Below are 19,091 nucleotides of genomic sequence, written 5' to 3'. Positions count from 1 at the left end.
AACAGCCTTCAGTGGGTCCCTGCTTGGACCTCGTCCTTGCCGAAGGATCTGTGGATACACGTACCTCCAGCCCCGCCTGAGGCTGGAGGGCCCGGTGCCCCAGGCAGTATGGCTTTGGGAAAGTACTTGGCACTTTTTGAGAGCTTCACCTCTGCTGTGTACGTGTGTGTCCGTCCACCCTCACTAATCCTGGTTTCCATCTCTTTGTCCCCCACAGTGCGCGTTCCCTATTTCATTGATTTGAAAAAACCACAGGATCAAGGTTTGAATCACACCTGTAATTACTACCTCCAGCCAGAGGAAGACGTGACCCTTGGAGTCTGGTGAGTGTACAGCCTCAGGGCTGCAGGGCCGGGCACCGCCTCTTGATAGCGGAGCCGTCTCTGAAACTCTTGCTTGTCCATTTTTATCTTTTGCCTGCTGTTTCCAAAAGAAAGATCTCAGCTAAATTCCTTGAATAATGGGGCACGAGATGGCAGCACCAGCTCTGTTCTGAGGTTTTCAAACCAGATTGGTTTTTGCAGAAAGCCTCGTTTCCAGGAGAGAAGAACGCCAGAAACAGAATATATCACAGAATCGTGAGCGCAGGCTTGAGCCACACCTGTCTTGCAGAGAAGGGCCCACCCAGTTGTTGCAAACAGCTGCATTTCTTTCACAGCACTCGCAGCTCTTGGTAGTGGTGGCCTTTGCTCTTTTCTTAGCGTTTACTTTTTTAGCCATAAATTTAGGTTGGGCCTAAGTTCTGTGACTTCTTGGCATTTCTTTGGAATATGATTTAATGCTTTTTCTGTGGACTAGTTGGTGTTTACAAACAACAGAACCAGAGCGGACCGCCTTTCCTGTGGCGTCTTCTCTTTCTCTCAGAAGCAGCTCTGAATTGCTGCCTTTGTCTCAGTAGAACTGCTGTGGACGTGAGAAGCTTCTGAGTGAAGTGCTCTGAATCGCTTCCCTGTGCTGTGCGGAGGGCAGGGGCTCCTGCGTAAAGACCAGAGAGTGAGAGGGAGGTTCTGGTTCGTAGTGGCTGAGGCTGGGGCTGTCTTTGGTCATTTCTGGTTTGTTTTAACGGAGCATTTACGACCAGTGTGTGCATGCAGGCCGCTGTGCATTTTCATTTTCAGTCAGAAGCCTGACATGTTTTGCTCGAAGGTGTTTGGGGGAATTGGCGGCTCTCCTGATGATTAAGAGGGTCTGTGCTTTGAAGATGTGGGCTCAGCCAGGCTTCTTCCTCGAGCAGAACAGCCGTGTTACAGGACAGGTATTTGTGGACAGTTACCTGTGAAGGTTGTGTTGGTGATGACCACATGAGTCTCTGGGAAGCGACAGCCGCTGTGTGCTGGTGGGCACCACTGCCCGCCCAGGTCTGCTCCCTGCACTGTCTTGATCACAGTGCGGGCCCTTGGGTGGCAGCAGCTCCATTCACCACCTGCCCTCACTGGCATCTCGCCATGTCCTGCTGCTGCGGAGTAGCTGGAGGCGGGTGGTGGTGGGAGGGCAGCTCCCCTCTGCCAGGCAGAGGGAGGAGCCCAGGGATGGAGAGCTTGCCTGGGCCTTTGTCAGGAGCTCCGAGTTTGGGTAGGCTGGCTGCTGGAGGCATATCAGCTCCCAGCACCTTCCAAATGTACCTTTCCCTCTCATAGGTTTGTAATTGTGGGAGAGTGATAATTGCAGCATTCAGAACCACCCAAAATGCAATCCTCTGAAATGGGTCAGAGAGACTACGTTAGAAACGAGATGCTAACACTTAGAAAAGAAGAAATCGGCCATGTAATGTTTTTAAAACTTCCCAAGAATGAATTTGAATAAGTTTTACAGAAAAAAGGAATTAAATCAGACCCTCCCCAGTGATGAACAGTGACTTTGATGTGTCCTGAGTTAAGATGAACCAGAGCACCTCTCTAAAGGAGGGTTTGGCCACATAGACAAGTGTCCACCTGCCTGGCCAGGCACGGAAGGACTGCTCACGTGGGCCTGTGACGTCTCCTGCAGAGGTGCGTCTGTGCCAAGACGGCTTGTGGACAGGCTCTGTGTTAGAAATGGTGCATTAAGGATGGCCGGGCTTCCAGTCCAGCCCGTAGACCCGTGTTGCTGAATTAGTACATATAACAGCACGATATGTCTTGCATCGTGAGTTAAGTCACGTGCTTAAAGACATGGATGAGTTTGAGGGGACGTGGCGTTGCTCAGTGTCCATTCAGTGCCCGTTCTGTGCTGGAACCCAGCTGGAAGGGGTCTGAGCTCACATAGCTTCCCCTTTATACAGGAGGAGTGGCTGTCACCCCACCCCTAGTAACTGCTGCTGGGGCAAGCTTCTGGGGCCCAGAGAGGGCCCATCCGCGAGTCAGGAAATGACCTGCCTCAGCTGCCAGAAGCTGCCCTCACAGCTTGGAGTCGGCCCACCCGGCCTCCTGCTGTCCGCTCAGTTGTGACTTGAGCCGTGGGCATCCCGTCTGCAGGCGCGTCACCTGCCGCTCCCCTCTGCTTCTGCTTCCAGGCACACTGTCCCCGCTGTCTGGTGGAAGAACGCCCAAGGGAAGGACCAGATGTGGTATGAGGATGCCTTGGCTTCTAGCCACCCGATCATCCTGTACCTGCACGGGAACGCGGGCACCAGGTGAGGAGGGGCTCCTTTGTGGGGCCCATCGCAGTGAGAGCGTGGGTGCACCTGGGACACGGACGTCCTGAGAACACAGGAGGAGGCAGGGTTTGTCTGGGGTTTGGGAGAAGCTTGCATGAAGTCGTGTTCCCACAGGCCCAGAGCAGAGCAGGGCTGTGTGCAAGGTGGACCGGGCCTGCTTGCTTGGAAACCACCGGCTGAGCAGATGTGGGCAGCTGTGTCCAGAAATCCCTGGTCTGAAGCTCGTGCCTGGGGTGGGATGGAGGTTGTCAGAGCGACCGAGAGCCTCAGCCAGAGGGGTGTCCTTCTTCCTGGGTTAGGGAACAAGGCTTCTCAGTGGGCAGGAGGCATGGTCCCTCAGCCGAGGTTTGTTGAGACCCTGCAGAGCCACTGTGTGCCCAGGAGGTCGCCTCTGCTCACCCAGCATCTGCTGTCTGGTCTGAAGAAACTTTCTCGCTGGCAGGTGTGCCCTGCTGGAGGGGGAGGCATGCTTCCTGGGGAGGGGCGAGGGTGACGTTGAAGGTGGGGGAGTCCCATGAAGAGACCCAGCTGAGCATGCAGGGACAAGCTTGTCCTCGGGGGCTGCCATGCCACGCTCTCAGGCCAGGGTACTTGCAGCCCTGAGCCGGCAGTGCCAGCGCATCCCACTGGGCCATCAAGGAAGCACCTGCGTCTGTGCAGATAAAGCCCTCGCCCAGGTGCTGTTCGAGAGTAGGTTTAATGGATGTCTTTCAGACAAGCGGGGACTGGAGCCATTGTTCAAAGAGGGCCCCTTCCAGCCCACATGGTCAGCCTTGTTGAGAAGAATCTGCAGGAGAGCTGGTGGGGTGAGAGGAAGAGGGGCGTTTTCTGAACAAGCATTGCCTGAAACCCCTGGGAGGGTCCCTGTTCCTTGGGTCTCGTGAGAGACAGCCAGCAAGAAGCAGCAGGAGGCCGGGCACCGCGGGGCCGGGCTGGGGTCAGTCATTTCACAGGCAGAACCGGCGAGGAGGACAAAGCAGGCCACAGAGGGCGTCTGGGCAGAGGGGCTACACAGAGGATGTAGCAGGATGTCCAGGAAGTGGGCCCCACAAGGACACTCTGAGCCGGGAGAGCGGAGCGCTGAGCTACTGACTCAGCACGCACTTGGCAGTCTGCGTTCCCTTCGTCTGGGACAAGCTACAGCGGGTTTCTCTTCCGCTTTTCAAAGAGCAAGTGAATACAAACAGCTCCTGTAGCCTCTTTCTATAAATGAGGGAAGTTTGGAGTTCTTTGTGAGCAGTGCCAATCACATGGTAAAGAAGACAAAGTCTATCTGTAACTTCAGGGTGGAAGGAATCTTGTGACTTTGAAGGTTTGCTGCCCGCCCCCACCCCCATCCCCAAGGACTACTCAGGCTGCAGATCTCGGCGGCCACCCAGCCGGGCAGGACAGCAGCAGCCGTGGTTCCCTGAGACTCGGACCCCCAGGATGCCCCCAGCCCCATCACGCTCTAAATCCCCCTTCTTGCTCAAGGTAGGGTACTGGGAACATTTAGAAAAGAGCCATGACAAATGGTTGCAAAGATAACTGAAGACACTGCAGTATTTCTTTCTGGTCTTGAAGCGAAGTCCTTTGAGTGAGTGTTTCTGGGTTATATTGGCTTTCCTCCTTCGTCGTGTTCTCGCCTCCCCTGAGGACGCTCGCCCCGTGAACACACACCCCGGAAATTGGCCAAATGCTCCTCATAAAGAAGGGAAAGAGCTGAGAAGTCTGGTGAGGGTGAGCCCGCCTGCTGATGTGTCTCCCTCCCGAGGCAGCTCTGTCCCCGCTTGGGTGTCTGTGCACCGTAACAGCCAGCCAGCATCTGGGCAGAAAGTGCGAGAAAGAGGTGGACAGTCCTTGGAGAGAGGTGCAGGCGTGAGGCGGTGCCAGCAGTGGCGCCTGCTCGGCCGTGGTGTTCGGCCGAGCCGCGGAAGCTGGAGCCTGCTGGGGAGGGGCTAGGAGGCTCTCAGTGGCTGTCAGATCACGATGGCACCTTCGACCCAGCATCCACCCACGGACACACGTGTGTGGAAGGACATTAGGGGGTGGCCGCAGCAGCAGAAGCTCAGTTAGCAGCAGGTGGGAAAGAACCAAAGTGACCACGAGGGGAGGGCGTGAATGGCCGAGGAGGAGAGTTCTGAGAGTTGGCTGTGGCTCTGTAGGTGAAAAGGTTGGGGCGGGAGGTGCCTGTGGCCTGTCCCCGTGGTGTGTGTGCCAGCAAGGAAGTGCTTCCCTCCTGTTCATGGGTGGTCCTGGACACTGGGGAGCTGAGGGGCCCTTTGTGTCTTCTGGGGTTTGTACTGAAGGTTTGTATGGCCTACTCAAACCAAAGGTGAGGTAATAGTTAAGAAATATCCCCCTTGTTTGGCACCATACTGTGGAGGCAAGCTGGGAGCCATGTAGGTGCCCTGAGGAGGAGGTGACCTGTCCATCAGCCTCCCGTGTAGATTTGGGGACCAGGCACTAAGGGCCCAGATGCTGCCGTGCTGATCCTGGGCCCCCTTTCCGAGAAGATGCACTAACAGCCATGCTTGTTTCCTTTCCCTGATGATCTAGAGGAGGCGACCACCGGGTGGAGCTTTACAAGGTAGGTGAGGACGGCACACAGTTTATGATGGACAGAGCAGTGCCCTTAGCTTATGACAGACAGAAGGGGCCACACAGTGGACAGATGGATGGAGCAGTGCCCATGGGGTGTGACCCACACGGTCTGTGACAGATGGAGCGTTGCTTGCCTCCTGCTTCTGGCTGTTCTTTCCAGGACGCGTGAACAGAAGGGGGTCCTCCTAATAATTTTGAGTTAATACTCATTGTTGATCTTTTTAACACTGCCTGTTATGGACGTCTCCCCATGGAATGCTTCCCATTTTGCTGCCTCTGGGGATAGTTTCCAAGATGGGGATGAATGGACTTTGTAGATCATATGCCAGAAATTGGCAAATTACATAAAGTCACTTGGAATTGCTTGGGTTTAGTGGGTTTAGTCAGAGCCATGTTGCCCAGGTGTTTGTTTTTCACTTCCAGGTGCTGAGTTCCCTTGGCTACCACGTGGTTACCTTTGACTACAGAGGTGAGGGCTCCATACTTGCCCCGCTTCCTCCAGGTCGGTGTGGGATATGCAGGTGTTGCTCTGAGAGGCTCCTGCGCGGCTGGCAGCTCTGCCGTGACCTGTGGCAATTGTGAGCACGTGGAGGTGGTTGGAGGGTCAGGGTCTTCGGAGGTGTGTCCTGCGGGCATCCACCCCTGTAGGGTGCCTGGAACCCCAGCACACACCCTCTGTCAGCCGCATTTTATAAGTAGAAAGTACTGTCTTTTCTTTATTGGACTCAGACTTTCCCCACAGCTGGACACGTTTCATGTTCAGCACAGCTGGTTTTGTTGACGTTATGGAGACGGGGAAGAGAGAGACTCATCTTCTCGCCCCTCAGTATTTCTTCTTTCTAGCCTCCCACAGTTTGATGCGTGAGGAAAATGCTTTGTGTTGTCAGGGAGCAGCTGTGTGGCAAGTGTGTGCCTTGGACAGTCCTTGGCGGGAGAGGTCAAAGGGCTAAAGGCCTCTTGTCCAGCTCACCCTGATTGGGGGTAAGGGGGTGGGGTCCACATCCACAGACTCAGGAGCCAGTTGACATCACCTGGATGTGAACTTTGGAAGAGTTTCCTCTTGCTGCTGCAACAAGTTACCACAAACGTAAATGTCTCGAAACAGCACAGACTTATTGTCTTGATGTTCTGGAGGTCAGGAGTTCAAAATCGTTAGCCACTGGAATAAGTCAAGGTGTGGGCACGGCTGGAAGCTCCAGAGGAGAGTCAGGTTCCTGGCCTCTTCCAGCTTCTCCAGGCCACCCTCACTCCTTGCCTGTGGCCTGAGTCTGCATCACTCTGGCTCTGACTTCTGTCTCCCTTCTGAGCATAAAGACCCTGTGATTACTTGGGGCTCACGCTGATCAGGATGATCTCCCATCCCAGGGTCTCCTGATTCGCAGCCTCTTTCCTTCTGCACCCTTCATTCCCCTTGCCGTGTAAGGTACCAGAGGCACAGGTTTCAGGGTTGGACATGGACATCTTTGGGGGCCATTATTCTGCCGACCGTAGGGTGAGGGATGGTTCTTTTGTAGAAGAGTGTTCCATCAGGAGGAGGGAGCTGGGTTGGAGAAACTCTGAAATGAGGCCCATCCTTTCCTCCTGCTCCTGCCGCTGGAACCTCAGGGTAGTGAGGGGGTGGCCTCTTCCTTGTTCGCCTCCTGGTGCTTGCAACAGAAGTAAGATCCCATCTATCACTTCCTCTTTTCATTTCCCATTGAGTCTCTGCCTTTCTAAGCCAAACAAGAGTTTGTCCCTGTCTCTGTCTCTCTGTGTCTCTCCCTGTCTCTTTGTCCCTTCCCCCACCAGTGCCTCAAGCCCTCACACTGGCCTTGTCCCTGACATTGGCTCCTTCCCTAATCTGGGTCTGGGATGCCCCGGGGAGGTGGCCTGTGGTACCCCTGCCTCTGGGTTTTGCTTGTGTAGCAGGACTTGCTCTTTCTGAGCCTTGTGGTGCTTTCAGATCATTTGATGATGACTCACTGCTGAGCTGCTGGAAATGACAGTCACACTTGACTTTTCTGAGAATCTGGAGGGAAGGTCCCTTGGGAGGTCAAGGTTTAGGGGCCGAGACAGTTGGCTTTCCTCTGTTAAGCAAACAGGATGCTAAAAGCCCCTTCCTTTCTGGGTCAGAGTTGCCCTGAGCCTGGAATCTGCCTGTCTGGGGGCCTCTCCACGCCTGTCCACAGCTGGACCACAGCTGGGCCATGCAGTCAGGGCTGGGCTCGGGCCCCAGGGTGGACTGGACTCTCACTGGCTGAGCCTGTCAGTGCCTCATCCTGGTGCCAAGCCCTGGATGTTGGAGCCGGCAGGGGTCTGCATGTCTGACCACCCCGTCTGCTCAGCTGCTCATCGAGACTCAGATGAGGGCGGGTGGATGGCCGTTTAGGTTCAGAGGTTGTGACAGCTGAGGAGGTGGGAGAAGAAGAGCTGGCTTGGCCGAGACCTTGAGGCCCCAGACGTTCTGGGCCTCCTGCTGAGAAGGGGGAGGAGGTGGGCTTGCCCCTCGAGGTCCCCTGGGCTGCATGTGACGTCCTCCTCTTGCTGCTGCTTTCCCAGGTTGGGGTGACTCAGTAGGAACGCCGTCGGAGCGGGGCATGACGTACGACGCACTCCATGTTTTTGACTGGATCAAAGCGCGAAGTGGAGACAACCCTGTGTATATTTGGGGCCATTCCCTCGGCACTGGGTAAGAATTCCCCGCGTGGCCTTTGCAGGAGCAGGTCTTCACGGGCAACTGTCCAGCCCAGGCTCTCCTAGGGGCCCCGGAGTCCTCTGGAACCTGTAGCACCGTTAGTGCTATGATGGGGGCAGGGGATGAAGCACCGCAGAGACCACGAGGGGCTTGAGATACTTCAGCTCCTCAACCAGGAAGTGACGGGAGGCACAACAGCAGTCATGGAGGTGCCGTGCCGTCTCCTCCGCAGGGAGGATGCAGGCGCGCCTCAGCGGGACTGTGCCCTGAGGAGGTGGGTCCGAGCAGAACGGGACAGGGCACTCGGGCTTCCCTTGGCCTGGCTGAGGACATATGTGCTGCCCAGCAAGCCCAGGAGCCAGGGCCTTGGTTCTGTTTGCAAACGGTGGGCCCCTTAGCCCACGCTTGGCGTCGTCACCAAAGAACTTGGGTAGGCAGCAGCGGTGGTTCCCTTCCTCCATCTGCCAAGAGAGGAAGCACTTCGATGTTCCACGTGAGCCGCCTGCATCGCTTCCACGGGCGTAGGGGCCAGTGTTTCTAAAGGAGCCCAAGACCAGCACCTGCTGTTTTTCTGCTGCCTTTCCTTTGGACGCGGTGGCTGCAGGCGGGTTGGGGCCGCAGGCGGGCTGGGGCCGCAGGCTGGGCAGTGCCTGGGACAGGGCCTCCTGGCCTGCCCTCACGGGGGGACTGAAACCTGGACAGGAGAGCAGGCCGTCCTGCCCTGGGTGTCTGCATGGGACCCGCCCAGGTTGGTCCCGGGAAGGCAGGAGGCCCCCAGGCCTGGCAGACTGCACGACGGGGCGGCCCTGGGCCCTACTGTCCTCCTCCCACCCATACGGACCGGGTGTGAACTGGGGCGCCGCTGTGTGGCCTGAAGGGGCTGCTCCAGGTGAGGTGCATGCCTCGGGGACATGGAGGTGCCCTGTCGGAGGGGCTGGCTGACGGCTGGGGCATCTGTGCTCCCCCCGCCCAAAACCCCACTGGTCACTTCGCAGACCCCGGCTTCCTCGGTCACCTTTGAGTATTAGGAGGATCTCATCTGGAACAATTTTTGTCATAATTCAGCTGAACTTTTTTTTTTCTTTCCAGAGTGGCCACAAACCTGGTGCGGCGCCTCTGTGAGCGAGGTAGGGGCTCGTGTGGGGTCACACGTCATGGGGATGGCCCGGCTCCCGTGGGCGGGTGGAGCGTTGGGGAGCCGGCTGTGCTCCAGGCCCTGGGGCTTCTCGTGAAGTGGGTGGTGGTGGACGTGCCGTGCAGTGAGACGAGAGCAAGGCGCTGAGGTGGGGGCCTGAGCAGACCCTTGAGGGCCCTCCCCCGATCCGCCAGCGGCTGGCGGGGCCTCACCAGGGGCCGGGCTCCGCTGTCCTGTGGAGGGTGCGTGGATGGGGAGTGGAGGACTGTGTCTCACTGGGGTTTCTTGCTCACCTCCCAGTTCCCCGTTTGTTTATCTAGAGACACCTCCAGATGCCCTCATATTGGAATCTCCATTTACTAACATCCGTGAAGAAGCTAAGAGCCATCCATTCTCAGTGGCAAGTACAGATCTTATTAAAAATGGACTTATTTTTATAATGAAAATAATTGCTATAAAATATAAAAATGACTAAGTAAATATGTATAATAAATAAATTTAAATATCATAAAATTATTTAAATAGTCTAATGAATACAAACTTTATTAAAAGTTAATTCTCATTTAGTTCTGGTCACTGGCCTGACTACAGAGCCGCTCAGGATGTTTATAACTTCGTGCCAGGTAGAAGGATGGGGTCACTGCCAGGTTGCCTGAGGGTGGCTGTACCCACAGGAGGCCTTGCCCCCTGGCACGGTTTGCCCCCCTGGCATTGCTTGCCCATGGGGCTCAGTGCAGGCTGAGGGCGCTGTCCCGGCTGCCTCCCCAGGAGTGGAGCTGGTGGGCACCCCAGGGAAGCCCTGGTGGGGATTACATGCTGTTGGGCCGTCACTGGCCAGATTCGAGGCCTTGGACCCTCCGTTTACAGGCCAGGCCCAGAGGAGGGTCCTCTGTACCCTGTTTCTTCCTCTTCCTCCTCCCACTGCTTCCGTGTGTCCAGGGGAGCCGTGTTGGCCCCACCCGACCTCATGCTGCTCCGTTGCAGACAGAAGAGTCCTTTGTTGGGTCTCCTTTGATGTTGCTCTTCTCCCGAGCCACACGGACCCCATTCCTTGGGGGTGGCAGCCTGTTGTGTGTGGGAAGCCTGGTCTCCTAGTCTGAGGTGTGGGAGCCCTGTTTGCGGGCAGCCCCCCTGCAGCCGGTCTGGGGGCCTCTTGAGCAGGGAGTCTGAGGGCGGGGGTCAGGAAGGGCAGGGGCGCCCCCCCCCCCAGCTCCAGGGGGCCCACAGGTCAGCCTGCTCAGAAGCAGGAGTGACCCCCGGGCACACGGCACCTCTGTCTGGACCCTCAGCCCTGCAGGGGGTGTTTTAATTGATCCTCTGCTTGTTGTCTACATGTTGCCTCCAGATCTATCGATACTTCCCTGGGTTTGACTGGTTCTTCCTTGATCCCATCACAAGCAGTGGAATTCAGTTTGCAAATGATGAAAAGTGAGTACCATGGAAGAGAATTTAGAAAAACCCCAAGAACCCCCAGAATAAGTGTCTTGAGTCACGTTAACCAAGTAGGATAGGATTCTGAATACATAGGGATCTTTTCTAAGCAACACGTCTCTGTAAAGGGAATGTCAGTTAGAGAAGGAGAACCAGGAATGTGGAAAGACTGTAGGATTAGATTAAAGAAATAGGAAGACAACATATTTTTGGTCCATAAAGCTGTTTTATTTGAAAATTATGTCAAAACCAGAACTCCTAAACAAGTATTAAAGCAGTAATAGTAACTGTTATTCAAAAAATGACTTTGCCTCAGCCATTGGTTTTGTGTTTGGTTATGGAAAGATGTTACGAAGTTTAATATTAAAAGTATTTCTCTGAGGTGAACCAGCAGTTACATGTTCTATTTAAGGACTGTTTCTTTGAACAACGTTCAGATTCTGCTGACATTATCTTTGTGATATCTTAATTTCATGGGGTTTAATTTCTTCAAAAAAAAGAAAAGGAAAAATCCTTATCTGAATATGCAGTTAACATTTAAAAATCTACACTTTTTAAAGAAGAGTTATCTGAGTAGACTGGGTTCCCTCTAAAAATGACAACGGTGAGAAAGCCACCTTTGGCTGCCCCCCCGCTGAGCCTGTGTGAGTGCTGGTGGGCCGGCCGGCCCTCACCCACTGGAAGTCAGGAGCCCCAGCTTGGTGGGCAGGTCTGTTCCCAAATATTTGGTAAGGTGACAGCATGTGAGGGGGGCCTCCAGAGTCAGAGAAGCTACGAAGCAGCTTCGTGGGTGGAAGTCCAGAAAACATGTCACCCGTCAAAGCGTGACTCGCACACCAGCAGCCCTGCACCCTGGGAGTGGAACGTGGTGGGCGGGTGAACTTGGCGAGCCGCTAGCAGCAGTTGCAGACTGCCAGAGTTGGGCCTCTGAGGGGCGGTGCGCCCCCAGGCCTGGTCCTGCCAGGTGCCAGGCTTGCCCCGGGGCTGCCCTCGTGAAGTCCCCAGATCAGCATGGGATCGCCAACAACAGGTATCTGCTGCATCCAGCAGCTCCCCGTGAGACCCCAGTGAGGGGCGCCTAGGAGACCCCGGGCCCATCCAGTCCTTCTGTTAGGTGGTTTGCTGAAGGACAGGATCCTGTGAACCTGTTGAGAATGTTAATTTACTCGAAACTCTCAGGAGTGACCTTAAATGTCATTTACACGAAAGATGAATTAGAGGGTGGCTCTTTTGCCAACAGATGTCCAGTAAAGTTCATTTGAGTGAGTTTCCTGGCCCACCTAAATTACTTAGTTTGTCAATGTTGTTTTGTAACTTTTTAAGAATAGTCTACTAGCAAAAAAAATAATTTTTAATTTCCAGGAAATATTCAGGGACCCGATTTGGTGAATGAATTGATCTCTAGATTTGACTGACACCTGTCATCTAGAATAGATATTGATGGAAACATCTAAGAAATCAAATGCTAGTTCTCTATTAAAATGCCCAGTTTGAGGCGTTCCACACCACAGTGAAGCGCTCTCTAAGCCAGGTCCCTGCTGTGGGCAGGACTGGGAGCCCAGGAGACCCCAGCTCCTCCTGGGGGCCAGTCCAGCGCCTTTCTCCCTCCCTGCAGTGTGAAGCATATCTCCTGCTCCCTGCTCATCCTGCACGCCGAGGACGACCCTGTCGTGCCCTTCCAGCTTGGCAGAAAGGTGGGTGTCCGGCGGGCGTCGGGTAAACTCATGTTCAGTCCAGGCTAGGCCAGGCAGGTGTGGAGGGTCCTGCTGCTGGCAGGGCCCCTTGTGAGGGAGAGGGCAGAGGTTGGCAGCAGGGTCGGGGCGGGGCTGGACAGCTGATGACGCCCCAGAAGGAAATGTGAAAATAAGCAAACGAATATCTCCTGGGTCCCCCGTACAGGGGACTCAGTCAGGAGGGTTTGCCAGTTACTGGCTGGAGGGAAAGAACCCTTCTCCCCCAGCGGCTGGAATTGGTACAGAACTCTCACCTGTTCTCTTGCCTCTGGGATGGGACTGACGACAGAGGGTGCCATGTTGCTTCTGTGTCTGCTTTTGCTGTATTTGCTTTGCCTTTGCTGCCAGGAAGCCTGATTAAATTTGTAGGTGGGGGTAGGGTGGGAGAGAGCACTGTCTGGCCATGGCGCTGGCCTGCTAGAGCGCGCGACGCCCAGGCCACATCAGACCAGGCCTGAGGCAGGTGTGCGAGGGCCAGGTCCTTTTCTCCAGCTGGTTCGGGCACATGACCTGGCCATCCCGGGCTGCGAGGAGGGGGCTGAGGTGGCATAGGTCCTGAGCCACCTTGTTGGCGGGCCTTGACCCACGCACACGGCAAAGTTTGAGGCACACAGCCCACCCAGCCCCAGGGACTGAGCCATCGGGGCTGCTCCTGGCACTCAGTCCACCACCGCATCCTGTAGCAGGTGGCTCTCTGTGGTGCTGCAGGCCCCTGAGGAAGGGCAGTCTGCAAGACGGGCGTGAGGATGGAGAGGGTCTTGAGTGGTGGCCCTGAGGGTCCCTGCTGTGGGCGAGGCAGGCTGCAGGGCGCTGTGCATGGGGGGCTTGGGCTGCTCTTTGGAGACAGTGGCCATGGGCTGCTGTCTGTTGCAGGGGGAGGCCAGTAGGCAGGTCACCCCCAGGCCCCGGTCGCTGACCCGCCTCTCCCTCCCCCAGCTCTACAACATTGCTGCACCGTCACGCAGCTTCCGAGACTTCAAGGTTCAATTCATCCCCTTCCACTCGGACCTTGGCTACAGGCACAAGTACATCTACAAGAGCCCTGAGCTTCCGCGGATCCTGAGGTGAGGCGCTCTCCTCTCACCTGCGACGCCGTCCTGCGTGGCGATGGCTCAGGCAGGCGTGTGCGGCCGCAGCTACAAAAGCCATTTCGGGGCCGAGTCACAGTGAGGGGTCAGGAGTGTCAGCCCCCGGGCCGTCCCCACCGTCAGGAGGGCTGTGATCGCCCTGTGGTGCAGGTCGTGCAGCGGACACCACAGCTGCTTTGGGTCAGGCCTCCATCCCTTCCCACAGGCCCGTCAGGTTGCTGCTCCTGTGTGGGGCACGGGGGTGCAGGTCTGGGCCAGCTCCTCAAAGGCCTGTTTGTCCCCAGCTGCTTCTGGAAGGGAGGCTGTGCCCCTGGCGGCACTGCGCTGGCCGAAATCCTGGGCCAGGACGTGGGCTGCCACCCCGGGCACCCATCTCGAGCTTGGGCGCAGAGCCTGAGGATGAGGGGTGGACTGGTGGCACAGCAAAGGGTTTGGATGGACCAGGCGCTCCCTGCCTCCCGCTGGAGGGTGCAGGCGGCCCGCACGTCCTGGCTGGGGGGCCTCTGATGAGCCCGGGGTGCTGGAATCGGCCCTCGGTGAGGTGTGTGCCGAGTGGTCACACTTCGCCCTTGAGGTTCCAGGGGCGTTCTTTTGCAGTTTCTTGCCTCACGGATGTGGGTTGCTGCGAGGGGACAGTGATGAGTATGGGTTTGCTCTGGGACTGTGGTTTTTCTTCATAAAAGGAATACATTACATAAAATGTAGACCAGAGAATGGCTCCAACATCGGGGTGCAGTTAGTGACCCCATCCTTGCTCCTGTGTGTCGGGACTTAACTTGGGCGCTGCCCTTGGCGCCCTGCTTGTTTAACTCACGGGGTTTTCTGAGCGGAAGTGTGGTCCTCCAGGCTCTTTTGCGGCCTCCCCAGGTGGGCTGTAGGAGGACCACAGAAGGTGGGGTCTCAGGTTTGGTCTCAAGAGGTTTGGCCGACAGGTTTCCTCCTCTGGTCCAGGGAATTCCTGGGGAAGTCGGAACCAGGGCACCAGCACTGAGTGTTACTCGCCACCTGAAGGAGCATGAAGATGTCTCCCTTGTCCCCCCCTTCCTCCGGCCAGCCCAGCACCCTGGAGATGTGCCTGGAGAGAGAACTCGGATGCCAGCGGGCCAGGCAGAGGAGGCCCTGGCAGACCTGAGGCGCCCGCCCCCGGTGGCTGGGAGCACAGGTTTCTGTGGACAGCGTGGGGGGCGGGCATGTGGCCCTCTGTTCCTCTTGCTGCCACTCAACCTGAGGTCTTGTTGGGAAGACAGTGACAGAGCTTTCTGGCCATCGGCTAGTTGATCCCACACTTCCTGAGCTGGGCACCAGGAGCCTGGGGCAGGAGGCGTGGGGTCTTGGGACCACGTTGAGCTTTCTGGCACCACCCTCGAGAATGTGGGGAAACTTGGGTTCTTTCTGTCCCTTCCCAGAACGGACTCTAGTGGTTCCATCAGCCCCTCCTGCCCTGTGCACCCTGCTTGCCTTCCTTGGTGTCCCTGCCTCCCTGGGCGGCCCCACTGCTCTCAGCGGGGGAGGTGCCCGTGGTCTGCCTTCCTCCGATTTCCACCCACCTGTCTACCTAACCTGGCCTTAGACTGAGCATTTATTTAAGAATAAAATCGTGGTGGTGGTCTGTCTGTTTTCTCAGTGACGCCTCCAGCCCAGGCCCTACCCACAGTCCCAGGCCACTCTCAGGACCCGACCATATGGGAGGTGGTGTTGGCCAAGGATCATGGGCCCTTCTTTCCCGCTTCCTTCCAGACACTGAGGCCCAGCACGGAGGGGCATTACCTCTGGGGAAAGGCATGTTCACGGTGGGGAGGTGGAGATGGCTTCTCCAGGTGGAGCAGATGGCATTTTTCTAAAAACCAGGCCTACGCAGGTGACCTTTCCAACCTTATAGTTAAGAAGCTCGTTGACTGTTGCCGTGTTGATGGACAGGTGGTGGGGTTTAGGCTGCTGGAGTCCAGGGACCCTTCTGGCCCGCGAGCATTGCCCTGTTCACTCACTGGTGGTGGCGCTTCTGTTGTTTGGCTTTTTGCGAAACCAGCCTCCCCTGCACGTGTGCAGCTCCCAGCCAGCGCCTGCCAGCTGTCCCACTTCTCACCTCCCCGCTAAGTGCCCTCTCTCGCAGGACAGGGTGTGTGGCTTAATAAGGGGGCTTCAGCTGTGCAGTACAGGGTTTGTCCCAGGTCGGAGGACTTCAGTCCACCTAGGTCTCTCCTGATGGCAGGCCTTCCTCCCCTAGATCGTCAGGCTCTGGCACTTTCCAGTCTCAGCAGTGCAGGAATTCCCCAGGGTGGGGAGGGGCTTGTTTACCTGCCCCCCTTGTGGCCTGTTAGCAGCTATGCCCTGGCTGGAAGCCCAGAAGCAGGTTACACCCTCTTTCTGAAGCACCTTAGAGCTGCCCACGGTGATTCTTATATCTGGAAAATCCATGTCTTTCTTAAACCGGGTTTGAAACGGAACAGACCCTCCTGAGGTCAGTTTGTCAGTTATCTTCTACTGGACAGGTTTGCTCTGCACTCCCGGTATCCAATTCAGGTGTGAGCACGGCCTGCAGGGCCCCACCCCGTCCCCCAGCTTCATGTCTCCTTGGACTTCCGTCAGAGCTGGGACACCCATCCCCACCCGACACCGTCTTCATGTAACTAAAGCATGAAGTGCCTGCCTGGCCAGGGCAGCCCCTTCATGCTTTTCTCAGTCACTGAGGCTCCTGGAGGCCCTGCAGCTCAGAGCCACATCCCCAGCTTGTCTTGACCAATGAGGCCGTCTAGACCTGGCCTGCTCTGCCTGGGCTCAAGTCTGCATCTTGTTTTTCTTAAAATTTTGTCTATGTAAGTTGCTTCAGATTTTTTTGGGGGGTGCGGAATAAGGTAGGCTATAAAGTAAAAATACAAGCTGTTAGTGTTTTTACAGGTGTCTGACCGTCTGAAGATAAGGAAGCATAAGGGATCATGGGGCTGGTAGCTGCCGCCCTTGTCAGCTGTCAGGTAATTAGTAATCAGGTCCACACATCTCTGCCTGGTGGCATCTCAGCTTATTACCTCGGTCTGAGCGACAAAGCTTACACTGTGGGTTAGGACTGACCCTTTAATGGGCCACAACAGTCGGTGGTCAGGAACAGCAAGAGATGTGCACAGCTGTGAACTGTGGTCGTCAGAGGCATGTGTCCCAGGAGCTGCCCCAGACCTGAGACCAGGAATGTGCATCTCGGGTGCCCCCAACCAAGGGGCGGCTCGCACATCCCACCACCAGCAGGGGTCCACGGCGTTCTTGGGTACTTTGGGTAACAATGGCCCCGAGTCACATCCCTCTGGGTTCTTGATTTAACCTGCAGCCATACAGTTTGGGGTCGGGGGGAGGAGTTTTGGTCCCCAGGGCGTTCCACTTCCCAGGACCAGGAGTGGGTGGCAAAAGATGGGTGCAAAAAAACAGTACAATTCACACCAAAAATGCCAGCACCCAGGAGACAGTTTTCCAAGTGGCTGGGTTTGACGGTTCAGGCACTCGTGGCTCTAAGCCCCACATGCAGTTGGGGGTGAGAGAACTTTCTGTTCTCAGTCCCGGAATGTGGACCATAATTTAGCCCGGCTGGGACATGGACTGCCCTGGGCACAAGAGTGACACACAGAGGCCAGATCAACTGAGCACAAGCAGGAAGGTTTAATCCATTTCTCACATGAGGCAGTGACAGTGAGGGGCACAGTGATGGTTACACTCGGCCTAAGGGACGGGCAGCAGAGGGCGCTGGGGATGCAACCACAGACCCCCACGCCTCTGGTGAGGTGAGCAGTCAGGATGGGGATGAGGGCAGGACCCTGTGCCACCCAGGTCCAGCATTTGAGGAGACAGCCTCCGGAAGCTTCCGCCCGCAGCTCCTGCCTGCTCCCTGGCCCTGTCCTTCCCACCTGCTCACCCGCCCTCCCCAGCACCAGCCTGCTCTCTGGGCAGAATGGAAAGTGGGCTCCTCTCTGGGCCCACTCAGTCCTTTTCCAGACCAGGTTGTCATGCTGCTGGGAGGAGGGAGGCCGGCCTCCTGTGAGACCGGAAACGCACCCTCCTGGACTCGACGGGCACAGATCTGCAGCGGGGCTGGGTGTTCAGCTTCACCCGGCAGAGGTGGGGACCCCACCTGGGTGCCCAGGGCCAGGTGAGAACATCCCAGCATTGCCTCCCCAGGCACTAAACTTCAAAAGTGCTATTTTTAGTTGCTAAAACAAGGAAAGGCTTCAGCTAGTTTCATTTCCTTGTGAAAAATCTTATGAAGAAGCAAAACCAAACGAATTCTGCATCAGCCAGCCTTGTCCCAGCCAAAGCTCCCTAGACACTGGACACAGGTGTTGTCCCCAGTGTCACTCTCAGTTGTCCTGGGGCCTCTTTATCTGATCGATCTGGAAACCCCGGGCTGGGTGCCCACACAGCAGCTATGAGGACATGGCCTAGCACAGTGGACCCTCCCTGCATGGCCAGGAGGCAGAGCTGGGCCAGGGAGGACTGGGGCCACACTGGACGAGGTGCTGCAGAAACATACACTGCCCCAGGCTTTACCACGGCTACCTGGCCGGACCCCAGAATCCAGAGGCTCAGAACTAAAAACGAGCTCACGCAAGGCGTGTGCAAGGCTTCGGGGAGCCCAGCGGACAAGTCCACCTTCCCCCACCTCCACGGGACAGGTGGGCAGAGCAGCAGGCCAGCTGCCCTGCTCAGTGCTGTGGGCCCTGCTTGCCTGCAGGAAACGGGGGAGCATCTCACCTCAGCATCTTCCCCCAACCCAACCCCCGAAAGCCACCACCCGGATCCCCATGGCCGTCCCGGAAACAGCACTGAAAAAAAAAGCAGGGTGCTCGCAAAGTGCTTGGAAACGGGCAGTCAGCAAGAAAACAAACGCCTCTGGTCCCGAGGGGGAGGGCAGAGGCCTAATCCCTGGGGAGGCTGGGGGGCGGGGTCTTCAGGGCAGAGGGCTCCACGCCCCAGATGTCCCGGGCGTACTCCGTGATGGTCCGGTCACTGGAGAACTTGCCCGAGCAAGCGATGTTCCTGATGACCTTTTTGGTCCACTCCTTGGGGTTCTACAGAGGGAAGCGGTGCTCGGTGACCTCGGGCTGTTCCCAGATGCGCTTAGGCCCTGGGTAACCAACCAAGAGTTCACTGGGAAGGGGGCCCACCCACCAGGAAAGTTTCCAGATGACGAGACAGAGGTCCTGCTGGGGTGCGGCGCACACACTGCACAGACACCCCACCAGAGGAGTATGCGCCCCCAGACTGCAGCCAGCACCAGGAGGGGCCTCCCCGAAAGGAAAGCAGAGTTCCTCCCGGAGCCCGGAAGGTCACTCGGTTTCTAGGCCCCCTCCTGTTCTGTCATAGGAGGGAACATCAGGGGCTGTTTCCTCGGGGGTGGGGGGTGGGGTGAGACGTGGGCAACAACTCAGATACACAAACCCCTCAGGCCGTGTCCAAGAATCTGCTTGAATGACCTGGGCAGTGAACCATCTGCCCCAACAACTGCACAGTCACGCCCCCATCGCCAGTGTCCCCTCCTGCTGCCATCCTTGGCTGGGTGCACAGGGTGGAACATTCTCCTTTCCCTCCCCAGGTTCAGGAGCTGAGTCTTCCCAGGAGACCCCACTGGACATGCACGCTCTCTGTGGGCCACACCGAGGCAGGGACACAGGGCCGCGGACTGGGGAGCTGGCTCCCGCAGCCCCACCTTAGAAACTCGGCTCCTTAGAGCTACAAGTCCTTGTTCTACTTGCTGTCAGATCTGTCACTTTTACAAGGAATCGTTTATCTTCTCATTTTAAGCACAGAAAGGCCTTCACTGCTCACAAGGCCC

At 56.7% G+C, this 19,091-nt stretch overlaps 2 protein-coding genes across 4 annotated transcripts in view; one reads left to right on the top strand and one right to left on the bottom strand.

Moving 5' to 3' along the window:
* Positions 1-14,888, top strand: part of ABHD12 (abhydrolase domain containing 12, lysophospholipase) — a 68,574-nt gene extending 53,686 nt beyond the window's left edge. Inside the window, exons 3-13 of the mRNA XM_065892187.1 lie at positions 218-323; positions 2,492-2,611; positions 5,174-5,204; positions 5,642-5,687; positions 7,757-7,886; positions 8,982-9,019; positions 9,348-9,427; positions 10,373-10,455; positions 12,074-12,152; positions 13,128-13,255; positions 14,231-14,888. Of these exons, the coding sequence (XP_065748259.1) occupies positions 218-323; positions 2,492-2,611; positions 5,174-5,204; positions 5,642-5,687; positions 7,757-7,886; positions 8,982-9,019; positions 9,348-9,427; positions 10,373-10,455; positions 12,074-12,152; positions 13,128-13,255; positions 14,231-14,270 (881 nt within the window). The 3' untranslated portion in view covers positions 14,271-14,888. The remainder of the gene's footprint in view (positions 1-217; positions 324-2,491; positions 2,612-5,173; positions 5,205-5,641; positions 5,688-7,756; positions 7,887-8,981; positions 9,020-9,347; positions 9,428-10,372; positions 10,456-12,073; positions 12,153-13,127; positions 13,256-14,230) is intronic.
* Positions 14,889-18,174: 3,286 nt separating this feature from the next.
* Positions 18,175-19,091, bottom strand: part of PYGB (glycogen phosphorylase B) — a 53,050-nt gene continuing 52,133 nt past the window's right edge. For all 3 annotated transcript variants that reach the window (XM_065892816.1, XM_065892817.1, XM_065892818.1), the window contains one exon: positions 18,175-18,327. In XM_065892816.1, coding sequence (XP_065748888.1) covers positions 18,175-18,327 — 153 coding nt within the window. The remainder of the gene's footprint in view (positions 18,328-19,091) is intronic.

Source organism: Phocoena phocoena, chromosome 15 (assembly GCF_963924675.1).
Source record: "Phocoena phocoena chromosome 15, mPhoPho1.1, whole genome shotgun sequence".
NCBI lineage: Eukaryota > Metazoa > Chordata > Mammalia > Artiodactyla > Phocoenidae > Phocoena > Phocoena phocoena.
The sequence above is the reverse complement of the archived record's forward strand: the minus strand, read 5'-3'. Positions and strand labels throughout refer to the sequence as shown.